Source organism: Oncorhynchus tshawytscha, linkage group LG06, assembly GCF_018296145.1.
Source record: "Oncorhynchus tshawytscha isolate Ot180627B linkage group LG06, Otsh_v2.0, whole genome shotgun sequence".
NCBI lineage: Eukaryota > Metazoa > Chordata > Actinopteri > Salmoniformes > Salmonidae > Oncorhynchus > Oncorhynchus tshawytscha.
Genome location: NC_056434.1, coordinates 23564730 through 23590124, shown reverse-complemented (window position 1 = coordinate 23590124; position 25395 = coordinate 23564730). Strand labels below are relative to the sequence as shown.

Here is a 25395-nt window from a genome sequence, read left to right as displayed (position 1 = left end):
ACTCTCTCAAGTAGGCTTAAATTGAAGATGTGGCAAATAGGAGTGACAATATCGTATGCTATTATCCTCAGTAATTTTCCATCCAGATTGTTAGACCCCAGTGGCTTGTCATTGTTGATAGACAACAATACTTTTTTCACCTCTTCCACACTGACTTTACAGAATTCAAAAGTACAATTCTTGTCTTTCATAATTTGGTCCGATATACTTGGATGTGTAGTGTCAGCATTTGTTGCTGGCATGTCATCCCTAAGTTTGCTTATCTTGCCAATGAAAAAGTCAATAAAGTAGTTTGCAATATCAGTGGGCTTTGTGATGAATGAACCATCTGATTCAATGAAAGTGACTAGGCAACAGGGTAGATAATAGACAGTAGCAGTGGCATATATGGTGAGTGTGAATTGTGTGTGTGAGTGTGTGTGTGTGTTGGGGCGTCAGTGTGAGTATGTGGGTAGAGTCTAGTGGGTGTGCATAGTCAGTGCAAGAGAGTTAGTGCAAAAGTGGACTTTAATATATATGTTTACCACCACTCGAAGCAATAAACTAGTTTTATGTCAGTGATACTCTGGCTCTCAATCATTTTCATCATGACTACTTGTTTTAGCTTGCTTGACTGGATGTTTTTGCCAATCTGAATGGAATTAATTTGCCACTGCACTATCTTGAACTAGCTATATCATCAAAACTGGTATCCCACAATATTTTCCCACCCACATCGTGAGAAAGGCAGAAACAAAGCCTATTTTGGTCATGGTTTTGGTGTGCAGTTCAGCACTGTACTGTCAGAGAAGGAAACTCAACGAACTCAACTCAAAAGCCTAAACCCCGCCTCTCCAGAAGGCGGCACTATAGGCAGAGTGTTTGATCAGTCTTTGTGCGCTCATATCGAAGGGCCCCCTTATCCGAGTGAGGAGGTGGTGCCTGCTGCTAGCCACATAGCTAGCTCCTCTCTCTTCTGGTCTACTGCAGTTTCTGTATTTTTCTGATCAACAATGGTACAACTAGTGGGGTCTCTCCGAAAAGAGCTCGCAGATTCCTTATCCGCTTGCCGGGTGCTGGTGGTCGGAGCTGGAGGAATTGGTTGCGAGCTCTTGAAAAATCTTGTACTCACCGGCTTCAAAAATATAGAAGTGGTAAGTCGTGCAGGGGGCGGACATTTGCTGGGTCTTTGTGCAGCCTACAGGCTGAAGTGTGAAAGGCCTGGCATGCTAGCTAGTCTGAAATAAGTGTATATATTAGAACATTTTCACATGAGCCTGGCTATATGTAAGTGGTGGAGTTAGCAATGTAGTTATATAGCTAGCTAGTTACATGCATGTATATAAAAACACAACATTTAGGTCACTTCGTCCAGAATTTCAATTGCGCGCCATGTTGTCCCGACCTCTTTGTGGTCTGCTAACGTTAGCTAGACAATGCTAAGCTGTCCATACCGGTATGATTGAAGGCTAATTAGCTAGCTGCTAGCAATGCTGGTGATTTGTGATAAGCAATGTAAACTACAATGCAGCTAGCTAGATATATAATAACGTACGGTAGGTAGGTAGCTAACGTTATACAGTTTGTAGCAAAGTCTTTCATACCACGTCCAACTTTTTTGTGAACCTGTCTTGATCTTATTAATTGCATTTTTTGTATCAGTAATTGTGTTTTAACTTGAATTTGCTGTGTCTCTTTTATAGATTGATCTGGACATTATTGATGTGAGCAACCTGAACAGACAGTTCCTGTTCCAGAAAAAACATGTGGGGAAGTCCAAGGCGCAGGTAGGGGACAGATGCTTTGTTGTTGTTTCACAAACATGAGATCACTTGGTCTTGCATTCAAAAATACACTGAGTTTACAAAACATTAGGAACACCTTCCTAATATTAAGTTGCACCCCCTTTTGCCCTGTGGCTGTTCAGCCTCAATTCGTCATGGCATGGACTTTACAAGGTGTCAAGCGTTCCACAGGGATGCAGGACCTTGTTGACTCCAATGCTTTCCACAGTTGTGTCAAGTTGGCTGGATGTCATTTGGATTGTGGACCATTCTTGATATACACTGGAAACTGTTGTGTGAAAAACCTGGCAGCGTTGCAGTTCTTGACACACTCAAACAGGTGCGCCTGTCACCTACAACCATAGCCAATTCAAAGGCTCTTAAATATTTTTTCTTGCCCATTCACTCTCTGAATGGCACACATACACAATTCATGTCTCAAAGCTTAAAGATCCTTCATTCACCTGTCTCTTCCTCTTCATCTACACTGATTTGAAGTGGATTAAACAAGTGACATCAATAAGGGATCATAGCTTTCACTTGGAAAGAGTAGATGTTCCTAATGTTTTGTACACTCAGTATTTAGATTGTGTACAGCATACACTATTTGTGAACTTACGGCTATCTGTCTTGCAGGTGGCAAAAGAGAGTGTGCTGCAATTCTGTCCCACTGCCAACATTACAGCCTATCATGACAGCATCATGAAGTAAGTCAACTAGTGTTGTGAGTTGCCGGTGTGAGAACTTAAAGTCCTTGATCCTGTTTAATGTTTGGTATGTTTGTCCTTCACAGCCCAGAGTACAATGTGGAATTCTTCAGGAACTTCATGCTTGTCATGAATGCTTTGGACAATCGAGGTATAGTAATATCTACTTCCCCCTAATTACACCCTCTTTCCCTACCCCTAGTCTGTCTGTAGAGTACATTTGGTATCTTTTCCCTGGTGTGGTCCTGGTCTTAGCGCCAGCTGACTCTCTTCTTCCTTGCAGCGGCTCGTAACCATGTGAACAGGATGTGTCTTGCAGCTGACATTCCCCTTATTGAGAGTGGCACAGCTGGCTACCTTGGGCAGGTGACCGTTATTAAGAAGGTAAGACACGGATGAAAACAACCTGTGGATGCCAATTAGATGCATGGTCATGTTCAGTGCAGTAAAAATTCATTAGATACAGAGTGAAATAATCACCTCTCTCTCCTTGATTTCCCACACTATAGGGTCTTACTGAGTGTTATGAGTGCCAGCCCAAACCCACACAGAAAACCTTCCCTGGTTGTACCATTCGCAACACCCCCTCTGAGCCTATACACTGCATTGTGTGGGCCAAGTACCTGTTCAAGTAAGTGTTGTTGAAGTGCTTTTTTAAATGTATTTCTTATTTATATCACCTTTATTTAAGCAGGTAGGCCAGTTGAGAACAAGTTCTCATTTACAACTGCGACCTGGCCACGATAAAGCAAAGCAGTGCGACAGAGTTACACATTGAATAAACAAATGTACAGTCAATAACACAATATACAATTCTGTATACAGTATCTGCAAATGAGGTAAGGCAATAAATAGGCCAATAGTGGCAAAGTAATTACAATTTAGCAATTTACACTGGAGTGATATATGTGCAGATGAGGATTTGCAAGTAGAAATACTGGTGTGCAAAAGAGCAGATATGGGGATGAGGTAGGTAGTTGGTTGGATGGGCTGTGTACAGCTGCAGCGATCGGTAAGCTGCTCTGACAGCTGACGTTCCAGTTAGTGAGTAAGATAAGAATCTCCAGCTTCAGTGATTTTTGCAATTAATTCCAGTCATTGGCAGCAGAGAACGGGAAGGAAAGGCGGCCAAAGAGGTGTTGGCTTTGGGGATGACCAGTGAAATATACCTGCTGGAGCACGTGCTACGGGTGGGTGTTGCTATGGTGACCAGTGAGCTGAGATAAGGTGGAACTTTACCTAGCAAAGACTTATAGGTGACCTGGAGCCAGTGGGTTTGGCAACGAATATGTAGTGACGGCCAGCCGATGAGAGCATACAGGTCGCAGTGGTGGGTAGTATATGGGGCTTTGGTGACAAAACGGATGGCACTGTGATAGACTGCATCCAATTTGCTGAGTAGAGTGTTGGAGGCTAATTTCTAAATGACATCGTCGAGGATCGGTAGGATAGTCAGTTTTGTGAGGATATGTTTGGCAGCATGAGTGAAGGAGGCTTTGTTCGAAATAGGAAGCCGATTCTAGATTTCATTTTGGATTGGAGATGCTTGATATGAGTCTGGAAGGAGAGTTTACAGTCTAGCCAGACACCCAGGTATTTACAGTTGTCCACATATTCTAAGTCAGAACCGTCTAGAGTAGTGATGCTGGGTGAGCGGGTGCGGCCAGCGATTGGTTGAAGAGCATGCCTTTCATTTTACTAGCATTTAAGAGCAGTTGGAGGCCACGGAAGGAGTGTTGTATGGAATTGAAGCTTGTTTAGAGGTTTGTTAAATGGTGTCCAAAGAAGAACCCCCATAGACTGCCAGAGGTCTGTACAACAGGCCCTCCGATTTGACACACTGAACTGTATCTGAGAAGTAGTTTGTGAACCAGGCGAGGCAGTCATTAGAGAAACCAGGGCTGTTGAGCCTGCCGATAAGAATGTGGTGATTGACAGAGTCGAAAGCATTGGCCAGGTCGATGAACACGGCTGCACAGTACTGTCTTTTATCGATGTCGGTTATGACATCGTTTAGGACCTTGAGCGTGGCTGAGGTGCACCCGTGACCAGCTCGGAAACCAGATTGCATAGAGAAGAAGGAGAAGGTACGGTGGGATTTGAAATGGTCGGTGATCTGTTTGTTCACTTGGCTTTCGAAGACTTCAGAAAGGCAGGGCAGGATGGATATAGGGGGTATGTAACAGTTTGGGTCTGGAGTGTCTTCCCCTTTGAAGAGGGGATGACTGCGGCCGCTTTCCAATCTTTAGGAATCTCAGACGATACGAAAGAGTTGTTGAACGGACTAGTAATAGGGGTTGCAACAATGGTGGCAGATAATTTTAGGAAGAGAGGGTCCACATTGTCTAGCCCAGCTGATTTGTTGGGATCCAGATTTTGCAGCTCTTTCAGAACATCAGCTGTCTGAATTTGGGTGAAGGAGAAGGGGGGTTGCTGCGGAGAGTGCAGAGCTGTTGGCCGGGTTGGGGTAGCCAGGTGGAAAGCATGGCCAGCCATAGAGGAATGCTTAATGTTATTCTCAATTATTGTGCATTTATCAGTGGTGACAGTGTTTCCTAGTCTCAGTGCAGTGGGCAGCTGGGAGGAGGTACTCTTATTCCCCATGGACTTTACAGTGCCCCAAAACTGTTTGGACTTAGTGCTGCAGGATGCAAAGTTCTGTTTGCTTTCCTAACTGACTGTGTTTATTGGTTCCTGACTTCCCTGAAAAGTTGCATATCGCAGGGACTATTTGAAGCTACTGCAGTACGCCACAGGGTGTTTTTGTGCTGGTCAAGGGCAGTCAAGCCTGGAGTGAACCAAGGGCTATATCTGTTCTTAGTTCAACATCTTTTGAAAGGGGCATGCTTATTTAAGATGGTGAGGAAAGCACTTTTTAAAGAACAACCAGGCATCCTCTACTGACGGCACGAGGTCATTATCCTTCCGGGATACCTGGGCCAGGTCGATTAGAAAGGCCTGCTCGCAGTAGTGTTTTAGTGAGCATTTGACAGTGATAAGGAGTGGTCGTTTGACCGCGGACCCATAACGGACGCAGGCAGTGATCGCTGAGATCCTGGTTGAAGACAGCAGAGGTGTATTTAGAAGGCAAGTTGGTCAGGATGATATCTATGAGGGTGCCCATGTTTACGGATTTGGGGTTGTACCTGGTAGGTTCCTTGATAATTTGTGTGAGATTGAGGGCATCTAGCTTAGATTGTAGGATGGCTGGGGTGTTAAGCATATCCCAATTTAGGTCACCCAGCAGTACGAACACTGACGATAGATGGGGTGCAATCAATCACATATGGTGTCCAGGGCACAGCTGGGAGCTGAGGGGGGGTCTATAACAAGCGGCAACAGTGAGGCACTTATTTCTGGAGAGATGGATCTTTAAAAGTAGAAGCTCAAACTGTTTGGGCATAGACCTGGATAGTATGACCGAACTATGCAGGCTATCTCTACAGTAGATTGCAATTCCGCCCACTTTAGCAGTTCTGTCTTGACGGAAAATGTTGTAATTGGGGATGGAAATTTCTGAATTTTTGGTGGCCTTCCTAAGCCAAGTTTCAGACACGGCTAGGACATCCGGGTTGGCGACGTCTGCTAAAGCAGTGAATAAAGCAAACTTAGGGAAGAGGCTTCTGATGTTAACATGCATGAACCCAAGGCTTTTACTGTTGCAGAAGTCAGCAAATGAGAGTGCCTGGGGACACACAGGGCCTTGGTTAACCTCTACATCACCAGAGGAGGAGTAGGATGAGGGTACGGCTAAAGGCTATAAGAACTGGTCATCTAGTGCTTTGGGGACAGAGAATAAAAGGAGCGGATTTCTGGGCATGGTAGGATAGATTCAGGGCATAGTGTACAGACAAGGGTATGGTAGGGTGCGAGTACAGTGGGGATGAGGGAGGTTGCATCTCTGGAGGTGCCAGTTAGGCTAGGTGTGGTCTCCACGTGTGGGGGGTGGGACAAGGGGGCTATCCGAGGGCATGTTGAGCAGGACTAGGGGCTCTGCAATAAAATAAAACGATGAGAGCTGCCCTAAACAACAGTATACAAGGCATATTGACATTAAGAGAAAGGCATAAAGCAATCACAGGTGTTGATTGGGATAGCTAAGACAACAAAGGGTGAGACAACAATGGGTAAACAGCTAGGACAATAACAACGGGTAAATGGCGAGCGCAGGGGCCGGGTTGAGAGCGCAGGGGCCGAATTACATCAGCAGACCAGTCGTGATGGATCGGCGGGGCTCCATGTCGACAAAGGGTCCAGGCCAATTGGCAAGAGAGGTATTGTGGTTGGTGTACTTCGTTTGCTAGCCGGGAGATGGGCCTAGCTCGAGGCTAACTGGTGCATGCTTCTGGACAAGGGCGTTAGCCACTCGGTAGCAACTAGCTAGCTGCGAAGATCCGGTGTAATGGTCCAGAGCTTGCGTCAGGAATCCGGGGATGTAGTGGGGGAAAAAGCAGTCCGATATGCTCAGGGCTGATATTGCGCTGTGCAGACTGGCAGGTATTATCCGGGCTAAAGCGTCTGGAGTCCGAGCTAAAGGTTAAGACCGCTAGCAGTGGCTAACAATGACTAAATGGCTAGTAGCTAATTAGCTGGCTAGCTGCTGATGGAGGTTCTAGTTATAAGGTCTAAAAAATAGCAGATCCGTACCACCTTGTGTGAGGCGGGTTGCATGAAAATATATTTAATTCGAAATGGGGAAAAAGAGATTTGAATTGTACACAAACCCCCAGAAAAATATTGAATATTTACATGGGCCAAAAAACAAACGCGTGTTACTGCTGCGCCATCTTGGAAGATAACTTTTATGTATCTCACTAGTTGTAAACCAATGAGGAATAGGTTGTGATTGTTATCTTCATCCTAAGTGAGTGTTGGTGTTGCTTGCAGAGATATGTTTTATTGCTGGGTGGTTGAGATTAAGTCCATGATAATGACAATCCGGTTTTATTTTAATCTCCGCCTCAGCCAGCTCTTTGGAGAGGAGGATGCAGATCAGGAGGTGTCCCCTGACACCGCTGACCCAGAGCTTTCATGTGAGTAGAGCGCAACACTAGAGAATTCTAATACTGCCACCTCCCTGCCCTCCATAGACCAGAGGGGTGAGATGCACTGACACGTATGCAGTAAAAGGCTGCTGTGTACACTGGTTTTCATTGAGGTCTCTTGTCTCCTTTTCTCAGGGAACCCTGCAGACACTGAAGCCCGAGCCACAGCATCTGATCAGGATGGAGACATCAAACGGGTGTCCACCAAGGACTGGGCACGATCCACAGGCTACGACGCAGTCAAACTCTTCAACAAGGTAGGCTTTAGTGTGAACAAGCATTCACTAAAGGACTGCTTAAGTGAAAGTGTCCCCTTGTCTTGTTGTCAACAAGCTTATTAGCCCCTTGACTTTGGCTAATAGCCATTTGCTTTGTGTGGTCCTCCAGCTTTTCAAAGATGACATCCAGTACCTCCTGACCATGGATAAGCTGTGGAAGAAGAGGAAAGCGCCACTCCCTCTGGATTGGCTTGAGATTCAGAAACTTGGTAAGATATTAGCATCCTACACTGAACAAAAAATATAAACGCATTGTGTATTATGTTGGTTTCATGAGCAGAAATAAAATTAAAGCTTATTTCTCTCATATTTTGTGCACAAATTTGTTTAAATCTGTTAGTGAGAATTTCTCCTTTGCCAAGATAACCCATCCACCTGACAGGTGTGGCATATCAAGAAGCTGATTAAACAGCATGATCATTACACAAGTACACCGTGTGCTAGGAACAATAAAAGGCCTCTCTAAAATGTGCAGTTTTGTCACAAATGCCACAGAAGTCTCAAGTTAAGGGATTATGCAATCAGCATACTGACTGAAGGAATGCCTACCAGCTCTGTTGCCAGAGATTTTAATGTTCATTTCTATACCATAAGCCGTCTCCAACGTCGTTTTAGATAATTTGGCAGTACGTCCAACTGGCCTCACAACTGCAGACCACGTGCATGGCGTCGTGTGGGAGAGCGATTTGCAGATGTTACGAGTGCTCTACGTGCCATGTAAAAAAGCTAACGTTTAAGTTCCTTGCTCAGAACATGAGAACATATGAAAGCTGGTGGTTCAATATTCCCAGTTGTAGTTATTATAGGAATTATAAGACTATTTCTCGCTATACCATTTGTATTTCATATACCTTTGACTATTGGATGTTCTAATAGACACTAGTATTTCCAGCCTAATCTCAGGAGTTGACCGGCTTGAAGTCATTAACAGCGCTGTGATGCAAGCATTGCTAAGAGCTGCTGACAAATGCATTAAAGTTTGAATGAATGCTTACGAGCCTGCTGCCGCCTACCACCGCTCAGTCAGACTGCTCTATCAAATCATAGACTTAATTTTAATATAATAAACACAGAAATACGAGCCGTTGGTCATTGTGGTCAAATCTGGAAACTATAATTTCGTAAACAAAACGTTTATTCTCTCAATGAAATACGGAACCGTTCCGTATTTTATGAAACGGGCAGCAACCCTAAGTCTAAATATTGCTGTTACATTGCACAACCTTCAATGTTATGTCATAATTATGTAATACTCTGGCAAATTAGTTCACAGTTCGCAACGAGCCAGACGGCCCAAACTGTTGCATTTAACCTGACTCTGAATGAACGCAAGAGAAGTGACACAATTTCCCTACTTAATATTGCCTGCAAACATGAATTTCTTTTAACTAAATATGCAGGTTTAAAAAATATATATACTTGTGTATTGATTTTAAGAAAGGCATTGATTTTTATGGTTAGGTATATTCGTGCAACGATTGTGCTTTTTTCATGAATGCGCTTTTGTTAAATCATCACCCGTTTGGTGAAGTAGGCTGTGATTCGATGATAAATTAACAGGCACCGCATTGATTATATGCAACGCAGGACAAGCTAGTTAGCCTTGTAATATCATCAACCATGTGTAGTTAACTAGTGATTATGTTAAGATTGATTGTTTTTTTATACGATAAGTTTAATGCTAGCAGCTTACATTGGCTCCTTGCTGCACTCGCGTTACGGCCTGCCACGCAGTTTCCTCGTGGAATGCAATGTAATCGGCCATAATCCGCATCCAAAAATGCGGATTACCGATTGTTATGAAAACTTGGAATCGGCCATGCCGATTAATCGGTCGAATTCTACTCTGGATTGACGTGTACGACAGCGTTTTCCAGTTCCCGCCAATATCCAGCAACTAAGCACACCCATTGAAGAGGAGGCCACAATCAACAGCTTGATCAACTCTGTGAAGGAGATGTCGAACTGTATGAGGCAAATGGGGGTCACACTAGATACTGACTGGTTTTCTGATCGACGCCCCTACATTAAAAAAAAAGTTTCTAACAGGTATCTGACCACAAATGCATGTCTGTATCCCCAGTCATGTGAAATCCATAGATTAGGGCCTAATTTATTTATTTCAAATGACTGATTTCCTTATATGAACTGTAACTCAGTAAAATCTTTGAAATGGTTGAGTTTATATTTTTGTTCAGTATATATTATATTGCTCCAAGCTTCTGGAGAGTGCAGTGGACCAATTTGATTGAGAAGATTTTGTTGTGGTAGTTTAGTTTTGTCATTGTCTCTCTCTCTTTCTGGTTGTGCGATAGCGTGTCCCCAGGAGGTGACTGGGACGGGACTGAAGGACCAACAGGTGTTGGGTGTGGCAGGTTACTCCCAGCTCTTCTCCCGCAGCGTGGAAACCCTGCGCTCCATGCTGGCTGACAAAGGGGATGGAGCAGAACTTGTGTGGGACAAGGTGAGGACCTAAGGATTGGACATTGCAGAATCAACACTGCCCCACTGGAACAAAATATTTTGGTGGAGATAGAAAATAGACTTGGGAAGATTATGCTCTTTTGGCATTGCATTTGAGTAACATTTTCCTCCTTTTGCTAGGATGACCCTCCAGCGATGGACTTTGTGACAGCAGCCGCCAACTTGCGCATGCATATCTTTAGCATGAACATGAAGAGCCGTTTTGACATCAAGTGTGGGTATTTTGGGTGAAAGATGTCAAGCTGTTAAGTTCTTATTGTGACAATTTATTATTGATACAGATTCATACAATTGATTTTACTTTCTTGCTTTAAAGTTCCAATGCTGCTGTTTTTTCTCGATAAATAATTTCTGCTTAACAATTAAGAACAATTAAGTACCTTACTGTGATTGTTTGTTTTTAATTAAAATGGTCAATTTCTCAAGCAAGAATATGGCTAGGACTGTTTGGGAGTGGTCTGAGTGGGCAGGGGGAAACTGAAAACTATATGTTATTGGCTGAGAGGTTTGGAACTCTTTGTTATTGGTCTGTTAACTAATGTACCACTTGATGTCACAAGGCACGCCAAAACTCCATCCCACCAAAACAGGCAGAAATTGTAGGCAGTCTTTTCAAACAGCTCTTACACTAAAAAGAGCATGATCGTTTTCATAATTTCACAGTATTATTCCACCTTCATATTGTGGAAATGTATATAAATCATGTTTTTGACTGCACTGGGCATTTAAATGTTTCTAAGTCTGATACCTATTAAGGTGTTTTGATTTTGTAAATTGTTCCTTGCAGCCATGGCAGGAAACATCATCCCAGCAATTGCCACAACCAATGCAGTCATTGCTGGCCTCATTGTGCTGGAGGCTCTGAAGATCCTGTCTGGAGATGTGGAGCAGTGTCGCACGGTGAGAAATCGGGAGTGATCCCTTCTATTCTTAGAGGGTGGTACTCTACCTTTGATCATCTGCCCCTAGTCTGCACATTCAGGGAAGCTTTGACAGTATGAATGGGGCACTATTTTCAAAATTCAGCATATCACTTACTTGGCCCAGCATTTCATTCGCTAATTGTAGCCATAATGGTTGTAAATAATTTAATAGATTATGAGTGTTTGGTGTATGCCTACTGTCCTCTGAAACATTTTCCAATGTTCCTTCCTGTATGGTCTTCTTAGATCTTCCTGAACAAGCAGCCTAACCCCAGGAAAAAGCTGCTTGTTCCATGTGCTTTGGACCCACCCAGTGCCAACTGTTATGTGTGCGCCAGCAAGCCAGAGGTTACAGTCAAACTAAATGTGCACAAAACTCTTGTCCTGGCCCTTCAAGACAAGGTAATGTATGCCTCTGGCTCCTGTATGCATGTGACCATGCTTGCCATCAGACTGATAAAGACAAACACACAGACTGGTATGGACGTTGTTGGCAAGTGATGAAGACATTTTTGACCATAGAGGCAGAGATGAAGCCAGATGGATATTGACTGCTTAGAGAGTTGCATGTTGATCTATACAAGACCAATCTGGTGTGCTTGTTTGTTGCAACCACCACAACACAGTGAAAAGTGATCAGCATATCTATGTGTTCCGCTAAAGATTCTTGTTTCTTTGTTAGATATTAAAGGAGAAGTTTGGGATGGTGGCGCCAGATGTGCAGATCGAGGATGGGAAAGGGACAATCCTCATCTCCTCTGAGGAGGGTGAAACTGAAGGTATAAGACAATCACAGAATAATATCAGACTGTTCCCAAGGAGACCAGTATCAAATCAAATCAAATCAAATTTTATTTGTCACATACACATGGTTAGCAGATGTTAATGCGAGTGTAGCGAAATGCTTGTGCTTCTAGTTCCGACAATGCAGTACTGTCTTATACACAGTGTAAGGGGATAAAGAATATGTACATAAGGATATATGAATGAGTGATGGTACAGAGCAGCATAAGATACAGTAGATGATATCACAGTATATACATATGAGATAAGTATGTAAACCAAGTGGCATAGTTAAAGTGGCTAGTGATACATGTATTACATAAGGATGCAGTCGATGATATAGAGTACAGTACGTATGCATATGAGATTCCCATTGTTTAAAGTGGCTAGTGATATATTTACATAATTTCCCATCAATTCCCGTGATTAAAGTGGCTGGAGTAGAGTCAGTGTCATTGACAGTGTGTTGGCAGTAGCCACTCAATGTTAGTGGTGGCTGTTTAACAGTCTGATGGCCTTGAGATAGAAGCTGTTTTTCAGTCTCTCGGTCCCAGCTTTGATGCACCTGTACTGACCTCGCCTTCTGGATGACAGCGGGGTGAACAGGCAGTGGCTCGGGTGGTTGATGTCCTTGATGATCTTTATGGCCTTCCTGTAGCATCGGGTGGTGTAGGTGTCCTGGAGGGCAGGTAGTTTGCCCCCGGTGATGCGTTGTGCAGACCTCACTACCCTCTGGAGAGCCTTACGGTTGAGGGCGGTGCAGTTGCCATACCAGGCGGTGATACAGCCCGCCAGGATGCTCTCGATTGTGCATCTGTAGAAGTTTGTGAGTGCTTTTGGTGACAAGCCGAATGAAGAGGCGCTGCTGCGCCTTCCTCACGATGCTGTCTGTGTGAGTGGACCAATTCAGTTTGTCTGTGATGTGTATGCCGAGGAACTTAACTTGCTACCCTCTCCACTGTGGATGGGGGTGTTCCCTCTGCTGTTTCCTGAAGTCCACAATCATCTCCTTAGTTTTGTTGACGTTGAGTGTGAGGTGACACCACACTCCGAGGGCCCTCAATCAAGCCTACCACTGTTGTGTCGTGACTTGATGATTGAGTTGGGGCGTGCAGTTCCATCTGAGGTTGAAGAGGCGCTGCTGGCCTTCCTCAGACATGCTGTGTGGATTAATCGGGCGTGGATGGGGGTGTTCCCTCTGCTGTTTCCTGAGCACACAATCATCTCCTTAGTTTTGTTGACGTTGAGTGTGAGGTTATTTTCCTGACACCACACTCCGTCACCTCCTCCCTGTAGGCCGTCTCGTTAATCAAGCCTACCACTGTTGTGCAAACTTGATGATTGAGTTGGAGATGCATGGCAGGTGGGTGAACAGGGAGTACAGGGAGGGGCTGACCTTGTGGGGCCCCAGTTAGGAGATGTTGTTGCCTACCCTCACCACCTGGGGGCGGCCCGTCCAGGAAGTCCAGTACCCAGTTGCACAGGGGCGGGGTCGAGACCCAGGGTCTCGAGCTTGATGACGAGCTTGGAGGTACTATGGTGTTGAATGCCGAGCTGTAGTTTTTGTCAGATAGTGGTTGAGATGATCGTCTGTGGACCTATTTGGGCGGTAAGCAAATTGGAGTGGGTCAAATGTCACTTTTCATGATGACGGATGTGAGTGCTAATGGGCGGTGGTCGTTTAGCTCAGTTACCTTAGCTTTCTTGGGAACAGGAACAATGGTGGCCCTCTTGAAGCAAAATATGTCCGTAAACACACCGGCCAGCTGGTCTGCGCATGCTCTGAGGGCGCGGCTGGGGATGCCGTCTGGGCCTGCAGCCTTGCGAGGTTAACACGTTTAAATGTCTTACTCACTTCGGCTGCAGTGAAGGAGAGACCGCATGATTCCGTTGCAGGCCGTGTCAGTGGCACTGTATTGTCCTCAAAGCGGGCAAAAAAGTTATTTAGTCTGCCTGGGAGCAAGACATCCTGGTCCGTGACTGGGCTGGGTTTCTTCCTGTAGTCCGTGATTGATTGTAGACCCTGCCACATGCCTCTTGTGTCTGAGCCGTTGAATTGAGATTCTACTTTGTCTCTGTACTGGCGCTTAGCTTGTTTGATAGCCTTGCGGAGGGAATAGCTGCACTGTTTGTATTCAGTCATGTTACCAGACACCTTGCCCTGATTAAAAGCAGTGGTTCGTGCCTTCAGTTTCACACGAATGCTGCCCTCAATCCACGGTTTCTGGTTAGGGAATGTTTTAATCGTTGCTATGGGAACGACATCTTCAACGCACGTTCTAATGAACTCGCTGTTTTTCAGTCTATTCTGTTGTTGTCTGTCCCAGCTTTGATGCATGGAAGCAGTCTTGGAGTGTGGAGTCAGCTTGAGTCGGACCAGACCTCAGCGTGCCTTCTGGAGTTTCTGTCTGTAGGCAGGGATCAACAAAATGGAGTCGTGGTCAGCTTTTCCGAACAGGCAGTGGCAATGATGATGTCAATATGCTGATAAAATGGAGTCTTGTTTTCAGATTAGCCTTGTTAAAATCCCCAGCTACAATGAATGCAGCCTCCGGATAAATCGTTTCCAGTTTGCAGAGAGTTAAATAAAGTTCGTTCAGAGCCATCGATGTGTCTGCTTGGGGGATATATACGGCTGTGATTATAATCGAAGAGAATTCTCTTGGTAGATAATGCGGTCTACATTTGATTGTGAGGAATTCCCTTCATCACACCATGTCAAACCAGAGAGATGTTTGTTTCTGTCGGCGCGATGCGTGGAGAATTCCCATGGTGACTGCAGGCCTTGAGCATTAACATTTTTAGCCACTTTACAAATTGGTGACTGGACATTGGCCTTGACATTAACATTTTTAGCCACTTTACAAATAAAATGCATTACTATCTTGTTTTACCCTTATATTCGTAATCAGACCTGGGGTACTAGTGTAAGGTAAAAAAAAGGAGGATGCTGTTCCCATGGTGACTGCAGGCCTTGACATTAACATTTTTAGCCACTTTACAAATTGGTGACTGCAGGCCTTGACATTAACATTTTTAGCCACTTTACAAATAAAATGCATTACTATCTTGTTTTACCCTCGAATCAGACAAAAAGGTAGGCTAGCTACACTCTGCTTATTGGCTTCTTTGCATAGTCAAGCCTACACTCTGCATCTTTAAGGCTCTCCTGAAATGGTTGGCCACCCTTCGTAGCCTATAAAATAATGCAACATTACAAGTAAAACCAAATACTTTTTTGGTTTATAAAATAATTCCGTCCGGGGCTTGAAATTAAGGGTGTCCCGTTGTCCCTGGGACGATAAACAATGTCTACGGTTCAAAATACAACCACCACATGTTTTTTTATTTTTTTTTATTGGTCACATACACTTATTTAGCTGATGTTATTGCGGGAGTAGCAAAATCCGAAAAGCAATGAGTTCGGTGCAACAGATCAGACCGTTTAGCTTAAAATGTTGATCAAGTAATTTTTTTTATTTCACCTTTATTTAACCAGGTAGGCAAGTTGAGAACAAGTTCTCATTTACAACTGCGACCTGGCCAAGATGAAGCAAAGCAGTTCGACACATTTAACAACAGAGTTACACATGGAGTAAAACAAACATACAGTAGAAAAATAAGTCTACATACAATGTGAGCAAATGAGGTGAGATAAGGGAGGTAAAAGCAAAAAAAGGCCATGGTGGCGAAGTAGAACATTGGAATGGTAGATTTTCAGTGGAGGAATGTGCAAAGTAGAGAGAAATAATGGGGTGCAAAGGAGCAAAATTATGTTGTGCTAAATTATAGATGGGCTATGTACAGGTGCAGTAGTCCGTGAGCTGCTCTGACAGCTGGTGCTTTAAGCTAGTGAGGGAGATAAGTGTTTCCAGTTTCAGAGATTTTTTGTAGTTTGTTCCAGTCATTGGCAGCAGAGAACTGGAAGGAGAGGTGGCCAAAGGAAGAATTGGTTTTGGGGGTGACCAGAGAGAGATACCTGCTGGAGCGTGTGCTACAGGTGGGTGCTGCTATGGTGACCAGCGAGCTGAGATAAGGGGGGACTTTACCTAGCAGGGTCTTGTAGATGGCCTGGAGCCAGTGGGTTTGGCGACGAGTATGAAGCGACGGCCAGCCAACGAGAGCGTACAGGTCGCAGTGGTGGTTAGTATATGGGGCTTTGGTGACAAAACGGATGGCACTGTGATAGACTGCATCCAATTTATTGAGTAGGGTATTGGAGGCTATTTTGTAAATGACATCGCCGAAGTCGAGGATCGGTAGGATGGTCAGTTTTACAAGGGTATGTTTGGCAGCATGAGTGAAGGATGCTTTCTGGCGAAATAGGAAGCCAATTCTAGATTTAACTTTGGATTGGAGATGTTTGATGTGAGTCTGGAAGGAGAGTTTACAGTCTAACCAGACACCTAGAATATGTGGACAACTACCTAAGTCAAAACCGTCCAGAGTAGTGATGTTGGACGGGCGGGCAGGTGCAGGCAGCGATTGGTTGAAGAGCATGCATTTAGTTTTACTTGTATTTAAGAGCAATTGGAGGCCACGGAAGGAGAGTTGTATGGCATTGAAGCTCGTCTGGAGGGTTGTTAACAGTGTCCAAAGTGTCCATATTATAAGCTCAACAATGCGCTCATGGCTGTAGGCTACGTACAAATGTTCCAAAATTCAATTCGCGGGAAAACAAAGGTTCAATTCAAACAATTGAGAAACTGTTTATCCACGTGACCTTCAGACAAGGTGACTGAACATGTTGTTTGATGCAAGAAACCACTTTACAATATAAAATGCATCATTATTCCCATACCATTATTACAGTGAATCAGACATTATTCTACCCTCTGCCTATTGGCCACTTAGCTTATTCAAGCCTGTCTCAAAATACGTTGCCCCTTTTAAGACAAAAAAAAGCTCTTTACCTGACTGACGTTTCAAAGATGTCTTGAAATGCACACATTTGTGCTCTTTTTGGAATCAGTCACTCCCCATTGCTGACTACAAATTATCTATAACTGGGCTAATAACTCACTAACTAGCAAAGGATATGAACAAATGTACACACGTCCCTACAAGAAGCTCTTGCTTTGATCTCAAAACAAGTGCATCTATTCTCGACTGCTGATGCTGCAAAAAGTGAATGGCACAGATCTATATATGGCAATGGTCTAATCCTGAATGCTGATTGGTTAAAACAGAATTCCCAGCCGGTGTCTATTCCACAAGTTCCCACCGGCTAAATCTATGACGTTAAAATGCCTATTTACTCTGTTCCATCTGACTGCACAATCCACTGTCTCATCAGCCCAGCCAGACAATTTATAAACTTGATCTCTACTATAAAAAGCATCTAGACATTATCTCACATTTCTTTTAGACTAACATTTTAGTTTTCAACAGAGGAGATTTGTATTAACTGACATTTGCAACATTGTCTCAATATAGAATTTCAGCATTTCAGCATTTCAGCATCTTCAGCATTCCCATAGTAATGAATGTGTCGGGGCGAGACAGTCAGGTAGCGTCCTCTGAACAACAGTGTCCTAACGAGTGAGCACATTTTCTATGCCAGACGAAATCGTGCCTCATTAGCTCATTGTTATGGATGTATCCAAATAAATGTCACTGGAATACAGCTTAAACGAATGCAAATGCGGATAAGAACATTGCCAGCCAGTATGGCAATGGAACATTTATAACGAACGACTGAGTCGTGTCCATAGATACAGAACAAGATGACTGAATGACTTGGTCGTGTCTCTAGCAACCGAACCAATAGAACGAACGACCAGCCGGTTGGGTAGCAAACCTAGATTTGTGTCGGGACTATATCTTTTTGAAGGATGAAATGGTATGAATTAATAAATCAAAACCTTTTATATTAAAATATGGCAATCATTATTTGAATATGTTGGTAACCTGTTTGTATAAAAGTGATAATGTTCTCAACTTTTTCAGGACCCTGTCTTCCAAAGATAATTCGTAAAAATCCAAATAAATTCACAGATCTTCAAAGTAAAGGGTTTAAACAATGTTCCCATGCTTGTTCAGTGAACAATAAACAATTAATGAACATGCACCTGTGGAACGGTCATTAAGACACTAACAGCTTACAGACGGTAGGCAATTAAGTTCAGTTATGAAAACTTAGGACACTGAAGAGGCCTTTCTACTGACTCTGAAAAACACCAAAAGAAAGATGCTCAGGGTCCCTGCTCATCTGTGTGAACGTGCCTTAGGCATGCTGCAAGGAGGCATGAGGACTGCATATGTGGCCAGGGCAATAAATTGCAACGTCTGTACTGTGAGATGCCGAAGACAGCACTACAGGGAGACTGAACGGACAGCTGATCGTCCTAGCAGTGGCAGACCACGTAACAACACCTGCACCGGATCGGGACATCCGAACATCCTGTACCTGTCCCGCAGGTGTGATGGCAACAACAACTGCCTGAGTTACACCAGGAACGCACAATCCCTCCATCAGTTCTCAGACTGTCCGCAATAGGCTGAGGGAGGCTGGACTGAGGGCTTGTAGGCCTGTTGTAAGACAGGTCCTCACCAGACATCACCGGCAACAACGTTGCCTATGGGCACAAACCCACCATCGCTGGACCAGACAGGACTGGCAAAAAGTGCTCTTGACTGACGAGTCGCGGTTTTGTCTCACTGGGGGTGCTGGTAGGATTTGCGTTTATTGTCGAAGGAATGCGTGTTACACCAAGGCCTGTCCTCTGGAGCGGGATCGATTTGGAGGTGGAGGGTCTGTCATGGTCTGGGGCGGTGTGTCGCAGCATCATCGGACTGAGCTTGTTGTCATTGCAGGCAATCAACGCTGTGCGTTACAGGGAAGACATCCTCCACCCTCATGTGGTACCCTTCCTGCAGGCTCATCATGACATGACCCTTCAGCATGACAATGCCACCAGCCATACTGCTCATTCTGTGTGTGATTTCCTGCAAGACAGGAATGTCAGTGCTCTGCCATGGCCAGCAAAGAGCCCAGCTCTCTATCCCATTGAGCACATCTGGGACCTGTTGGATTGGAGTGTGAGGGCTAGGACCATTCCCCCCCCCAGAAATGTTCGGGAACTTGCAGGTGCCTTGGTGGAAGAGTGGGGTAACATCTCAGCAAGAACTGGCAAATCTGGTGCAGTCCATGAGGAGGAGATGCACTGCAGTACTTAATGCAGCTGGTGGCCACACCAGATACCGACTGTTACTTTTGACCCTCCCCCTTTGTTTAGGTACACATTATTCAATTTCTGTTAGTCACGTGTCTGTGGAACTTGTTCAGTTTGTCTCAGTTGTTGAATCTTATGTTCATACAAGTTTGCTGAAAATAAACGCAGTTGACAGTGAGAGGATGTTTCTTTTTTTGCTGAGTTTAGGTTATTGGCCATTCAGAGTCACATGGAGGGATTTATTTCATAATAAGCTTAAACTTGTCATTCAATGTTTCTATAGGTTATTGATGATGATTGTTCTCTCATTAGTCCCCTGGCTACCTTACATTTGTAGGCTATTCAAACTACTTTGATGTAACTCAGCTAGCATTCAGCATTCATTGTTTGATCAGGAGAAAGGCATGCATGCATGCATGCATGCATGAAACGATGAAAGCATAGCCTATTTTTAATCAATTTTGAATTTGGGCTGTAATACGTACTGCATTGAATACCCCCCGCGATATGCAACTTTTCAGTTAAGTCAGGAACCAACATACACAGTCAGTTAGGAAAGTTAAGGCTAGCTTTTTCAAACAGAAATGTGCATCCTGTAGCACTAAGTCCATGGAGAATAAGAGCAGCACTTCCCAGCTGCCCACTGCACTGAGGCTAGGAAACCCTGTCACCACTGATAAATCTGTGATAGAGAATTTCAATAAGCATTTTTCTACGGCTGGCTATGCTTTCCACCTGGCTACCCCAGTCAACAGCCCTGCACCCCTCACTGCAACTTGCCCTAGCCCCCCCCATTTCTCCTTCACCCAAATAGAGAAGGCTGAGATTCTGAAAGAGCTGTAAAATCTGGACCCCTACAAATCAACAATCTGGACCCTCTCTTCCGAAATTGTTGCAACCCCTATTACTAGCTTGTTCAACCTCTCGAATCGTCTGAGATCCCCAAAGATTGGAAGGGGGAGACACTCTAGACCCAAACTGCTACAGACATATCTATCCTCCCCGTCTTTCTAAGGTCTTTGAAAACCAAGTTAAACAAACAGATCACCGACCATTTCGAATCCCACCGTACCTTCTCCGCTATACAATCTGGTTTCCGAGATGGTCATGGGTGCACCTCAGCCACGCTCAAGGTCCTAAACGACATAACCGCCATCTATTAAAGACAGTACTGTGCAGCTGTATTCATCAACCTGTCCAAGGCTTTCGACTCTCAATCACCACATTCTTATCGACAGACGCAAAAGCCTTGGTTTATCAAATGACTGCCTCGCCTGGTTCACCAACTACTTCCCTGACCGAGTTCAGTGTGTCAAATTGGAGAGCAGGTTGTCCGGACCTCTGGCAGTCTCTATGGGGGTGCCACAGGGTTCAATCCTTGGGCCGACTCTTTCCTCTGTATTCATCAATGATGTCGCTCTTGCTGCTGGTGATTTGTCTGATCCATCTATACGCAGACGACACCATTCTGTATACTTCTGGCCCTTCTTTGGACACTGAGTTAAGTAACCTCCAAACGAGCTTCAATGCCATACAACTCTCCTTCCGTGGCCTCCAACTGCTCTTAAATGCAAACTAAATGCATGCTCTTCAACTGATCGCTGCCCACACCTACCCACCCGTCCAGCATCACTACCCTGGACGGTTCTGACTTAGGTATTTGTAGTTGTCCACATATTCTAGGTGTCTGGTTAGACTGTAAACTCTCCTTCCAGACTCACATTAAGCATCTCCAATCCAAAATTAAATTTAGAATCTGCTTCCTATTTCGCAACAAAGCATCCTTCACTCATATTGCTAAACATAACCTCGTAAAACTGACTATCCTACCGATCCTTGACTTCGGCGATGTCATTTACAAAATGGCCTCCAACACTCTACTCAGCAAATTGGATGCAGTCTATCACAGTACCATACGTTTTGTCACCAAAGCCCCATATACTACCCACCACTGCGACCTGTATGCTCTCGTTGGCTGGCCCTCACTTTATATCCCTCGCCAAACCCACTGGCCCCAGGTCATCTGTAAGTTGTTGCTAGGTAAAGCCCTGCCTTATCTCAGCTCGCTGGTCACCATAGCAGCACCCACCCACATCACGCGCTCCAACAGGTATATTTCACTGGTCACCCGCAAAACTAATTCCTCCTTCAGCCGCCTTTCCTTACAGTTCTCTGCTGCCAATGACTGCAACGAGCTGCAAATTATCACTGAAGCTGGAGACTCGTATCTCCCAGCTTTAAGCACCAGCTGTCAGAGCAGCTCACAGATCACTGCACCTGTACATAGCCAATCTGTAAATAGCCCATCCAACTACCTCATCACCATATTGTTATTTATTTGATTTATTTAGCTCCTTTGTACCCCAGTACCGCTACTTGCACACTGATCTTCTGCACATCTATCACCCCAGTTTAATTTTGCTACAATGGCCTATTTATTACCCCCCCTTATCCTACCTCATTTGCACACACTGTATATAGACTTTCTCTATTGTATTATTGACTGTATGTTTGTTTACTCCATGTGTAACTCTGTTATTATGTGTCGTACTGCTTTGCTTTATTTTGGACAGGTCAAAGTTGTAAATGAGAACCAGTTCTTAACTAGCCTACCTGGTTAAATGAAGGTTAAATAAATCAAATAAAAACAACAATGTGGAGTAAGTCATGCGGGATGAATACTTTCTGAAGGCACTGTATAAAAATAAATTTTGGTTTAGGCCATAAGGCCCAAGCATCCGGCAGCGAGAGGGGGGAGAGACAATATTTTCTGAATGGCCAATTCACGCTGCTTTGGTGTACTACTCTGCTCTGTCTAGCCTACATTCCTCTTGCGTTCTGTAGAACATATTTATTGAAATAGGCCAGCCTTTTATTTTATTTTTAAAAATGTTACCTTTATTTAACTAGGCAAGTCAGTTAAGAACAAATTCTTATTTTCAATGACGGCCTAGGAACGGTGGGTTAACTGCCTGTTCAGGGGCAGAACGACAGATTTGTACCTTGTCAGCTCGGGGGTTTGAACTTGCAACCTTCCGGTTACTAGTCCAACGCTCTAACCACTAGGCTACCCTGCCTAGAAGCCTTTCATAAAACAAGATTATAGCAAATAGGAATAGACAAATTATTCAATGTCACCGAGCTGCCCTGCCCGACTCCGTTATTTGTTGCGTGGCGCTAGTCAAGTTCAAATACGCTAAACCAGGGGTCTCCAACCCTGTTCCTGGAGAGCCACTGTCCTTTTCTCTCCAACCCCAGTTGTAACTAACCTGGTACAGGTTATCAACCAAGCATTAGGGTTGGCGTAAAAACCTACAGGACGGTAACTCTCCAGAAACAGGGTTGGAGACCCCTGGGCAAAAATGTTGTTTGTCACATCACAATGTTGTCACCATTGGCAATGGCTGTCGATGATCGTCGATAGATGATACTATCATATCGCTAAACCCTGTATTGTACTCAACGGTATACTCTTATCAGGTATACATATTTATGATCATGCACCATTCTCTTCTTATAGCAAACAACAGCAAGTTTCTGTCTGACTTTGGGATACGACATGGTAGCCGTCTGCAAGTGGATGACTTTCTGCAGGATTACACACTCCTGGTTAACGTGATTCACTGGTAAGAGAGAATGTATTTCTCTGTGCTGTATAGGCATTTGCATGACTAATGCAAATTTGTTTCCTTAACGTAAATGTATTTCTGCGCTTTTCTGGAAAAGTGAGGACTTGGAGAAGGATGTGGAGTTTGAGGTGGTGGGTGACGCCCCTGACAAAGCCCCAACCCCACCCGGTGCACAAGAGGACAAGAATGTTGCCAACGGCAACAAAGACTCTGCAGAACCGTCCACCTCTTCCAAAGGTGAGCAAAACTGATATTGACTACAGAGATGGACTGTTTTAAACTGTCTAATAATCAAAATCCTGGTCAGAAGTCACCGGTCCTGTCCTTTTAAACCATTTTGTTTATGGTACTGAGAATCATGTGCAGCTATGTTTATTTTGTAGCTGAACGTAAACTCTAAAATGGTACATGTCGATCGTCTCTCGTCTGACTTTCTCTTGATTTCCTTTCTCCTCTTAGCCCCTGCTGAGCAGGACGATGTTCTGATAGTTGATTCAGACGAGGAGGAGCCGTCCTCCAGCACTATGGATGTACGCATGGAGTCAGGAGGCCACAAGAGGAAGCTCCATGATGCTGAGACAGGCGAGGCTTCAGCCAAGCGCCAACGCCTGGATCAGCCTTTGGCTGCCGATGAGGAAGATGATGACATCATTGCACTAGACTAGTATGTCTCTCCTGGCCCCTCCCCTCTTCAGAAGGATGAAACTCTGTGTTTTCATACGCTGTTCCTCTTACCAAACATGTGTAAATATAAATGTACAAAAACTGTTGTGTGCCAGTTTTTATTTTATTTTGGTCCATCACAGATGGATAAAATACTTTTAGCTTTTTGTATTTTTTATAATGTATTTGTCATGTCACAAGTCAGGGTATGGTTTGTAGGGAGACTGAAAGAAACATTTAATAGCAAATGTTTTTTCAGTGTATTTCATCCAGTAAACGTACACCTCCATTGAAGGAATGTATAAAAAAAAAGGTGATCAAACCCAATCATTTCTTTGAGTCAAGCGTTGACTGAATTTTCTTTAATTGTTAACCATTGACCACTTGCAGGGTGAGTTGCTTTGTCACAGCTGGTTAAAAAAGAAATTGTTCTGGAGTTTGTTACTTTATTTATAAATCTTTCATGTGGTTTATAGTTGGAGCCATCATATCCAGGCCTCAACCTCCCTTTGGACCAAATAGATAACGACACAATAAACACTTACACATCTAATGACCCCAATTTTTTTAAGCTTTAGCATACACATTATTACTGGTATACAGTATTTGTTTGGGACATCAGTACTTTGGCTTGTTTTTACTGGACACACCACCAAATTTCATTTTGCTAACTTATTTGTGGTACTTTTTGGGGGGGGGGGCTATGAAGCCCTTTCATTGCTTGGTTTTGGTTTGACAATAAATGATCTGTTTTTGCCACAGTTGTCTTCTAAAGGGTTCAGACTGAGAAAAGGCCTCATTATAGCAATTCCAATTTTGCCGAAAGAGCGAATGAGTTTCATAACGTCCCTTTAATGTTTGTCTTCCAACGTCCTGGGACTGAAGGAAAAACATTTTTCAGAGCAAATGTTTTGTAACTGAAGGTGTGTGTAGGGATTAAAGTCCAAAAGAGTCATCTCAGCCCTGTCAGTAAATGGAGTACACAAGAAAAGCCATAACATAAGCATGTTTACAGTAAACATGACATTGCTAAGGAGCTTTAGCTGAACATATTCTCAGTCTCATAGTAGCACAATGTTTGCAAGACTTCCATGTCATTCAAAATAACCTCATCCAATAATTTACATTACATCAGAATAGAACACTTGGGCTGCATGTCAGAGCAGAAACTATACCATGAAGTCCAAGGAACTGTCCGTAGATCTGAGATATAATTATGCTGGGGCATATATCTGGGAAACTATTTCTAGTGTTAAGTTTCCAAGAGCACAGTGGCTGAGCAACTGGGCATGAAGGACTTTGGTCAGGAACCCAATTTAAATAAGTTCATTGGGCCCTAATCTATGGATTTCACATGAATGGACAGGGGCACTGCCATGGGTGAGCCTAGGAGGGCATAGGCCCAGCCACTGGGGAGCCAGGTCCAGCCAATCAGAATGAGTTTTTCCACACAAAAGGGCTTTAATTACAGATAGAAATACTCCTCAGTTTCATCAGCTGTCCGGGTGGCTGGTTTCAGATGATCCCGCAGGTGAAGAAGCCAGATGTGGAGGTCCTGGGCTGGAGTTGTTACGTGGTCTGCAGTTGGATGTTATGCCAAATTCTCTAAAATGATGGAGGTGGCATATGGTGGAAAAATGAACATTCACTTATCTGGCAACAGCTCTGGTGGACATTCCTGCAGTCAGCAGGCCTATTGCACTCTCTCAACTTGAGACATCTGTGTCATTGTGTTGTGACAAAACTGCACATTTTAGAGTTGCCTTTTATTGTCCCCAGCACAAGATGCATCTGTGTAATGATCATGCTGTTTAATCAACTATTTGATATGTCAGGGGGATGGATTGTCTTGGCTCACTGACAGGGATGTAAACAAATTTATGCACAACATTCTAAAGAAATAAGCTTTTTTGTGAGCATAGAACATTTCTGGGATCTTTTTTTT

General features: G+C 44.0%; 1 protein-coding gene across 1 annotated transcript; it reads left to right on the top strand.

Annotated features, from left to right (window-relative positions):
• Positions 1 to 877: 877 nt before the first annotated feature.
• On the top strand, positions 878 to 24211 carry LOC112252261 (SUMO-activating enzyme subunit 2). The gene is made up of 17 exons (XM_024423349.2): positions 878 to 1133; positions 1683 to 1766; positions 2400 to 2470; positions 2557 to 2621; positions 2754 to 2854; positions 2980 to 3101; positions 7436 to 7503; positions 7651 to 7772; positions 7903 to 8002; positions 10109 to 10257; positions 10398 to 10491; positions 11065 to 11177; positions 11447 to 11602; positions 11883 to 11979; positions 22679 to 22784; positions 22885 to 23024; positions 23247 to 24211. Exons 1-17 carry the CDS (start codon positions 993 to 995, stop codon positions 23450 to 23452), a joined length of 1935 nt encoding a protein of 644 aa, XP_024279117.2. The 5' UTR covers positions 878 to 992; the 3' UTR covers positions 23453 to 24211.
• Positions 24212 to 25395: the final 1184 nt, after the last annotated feature.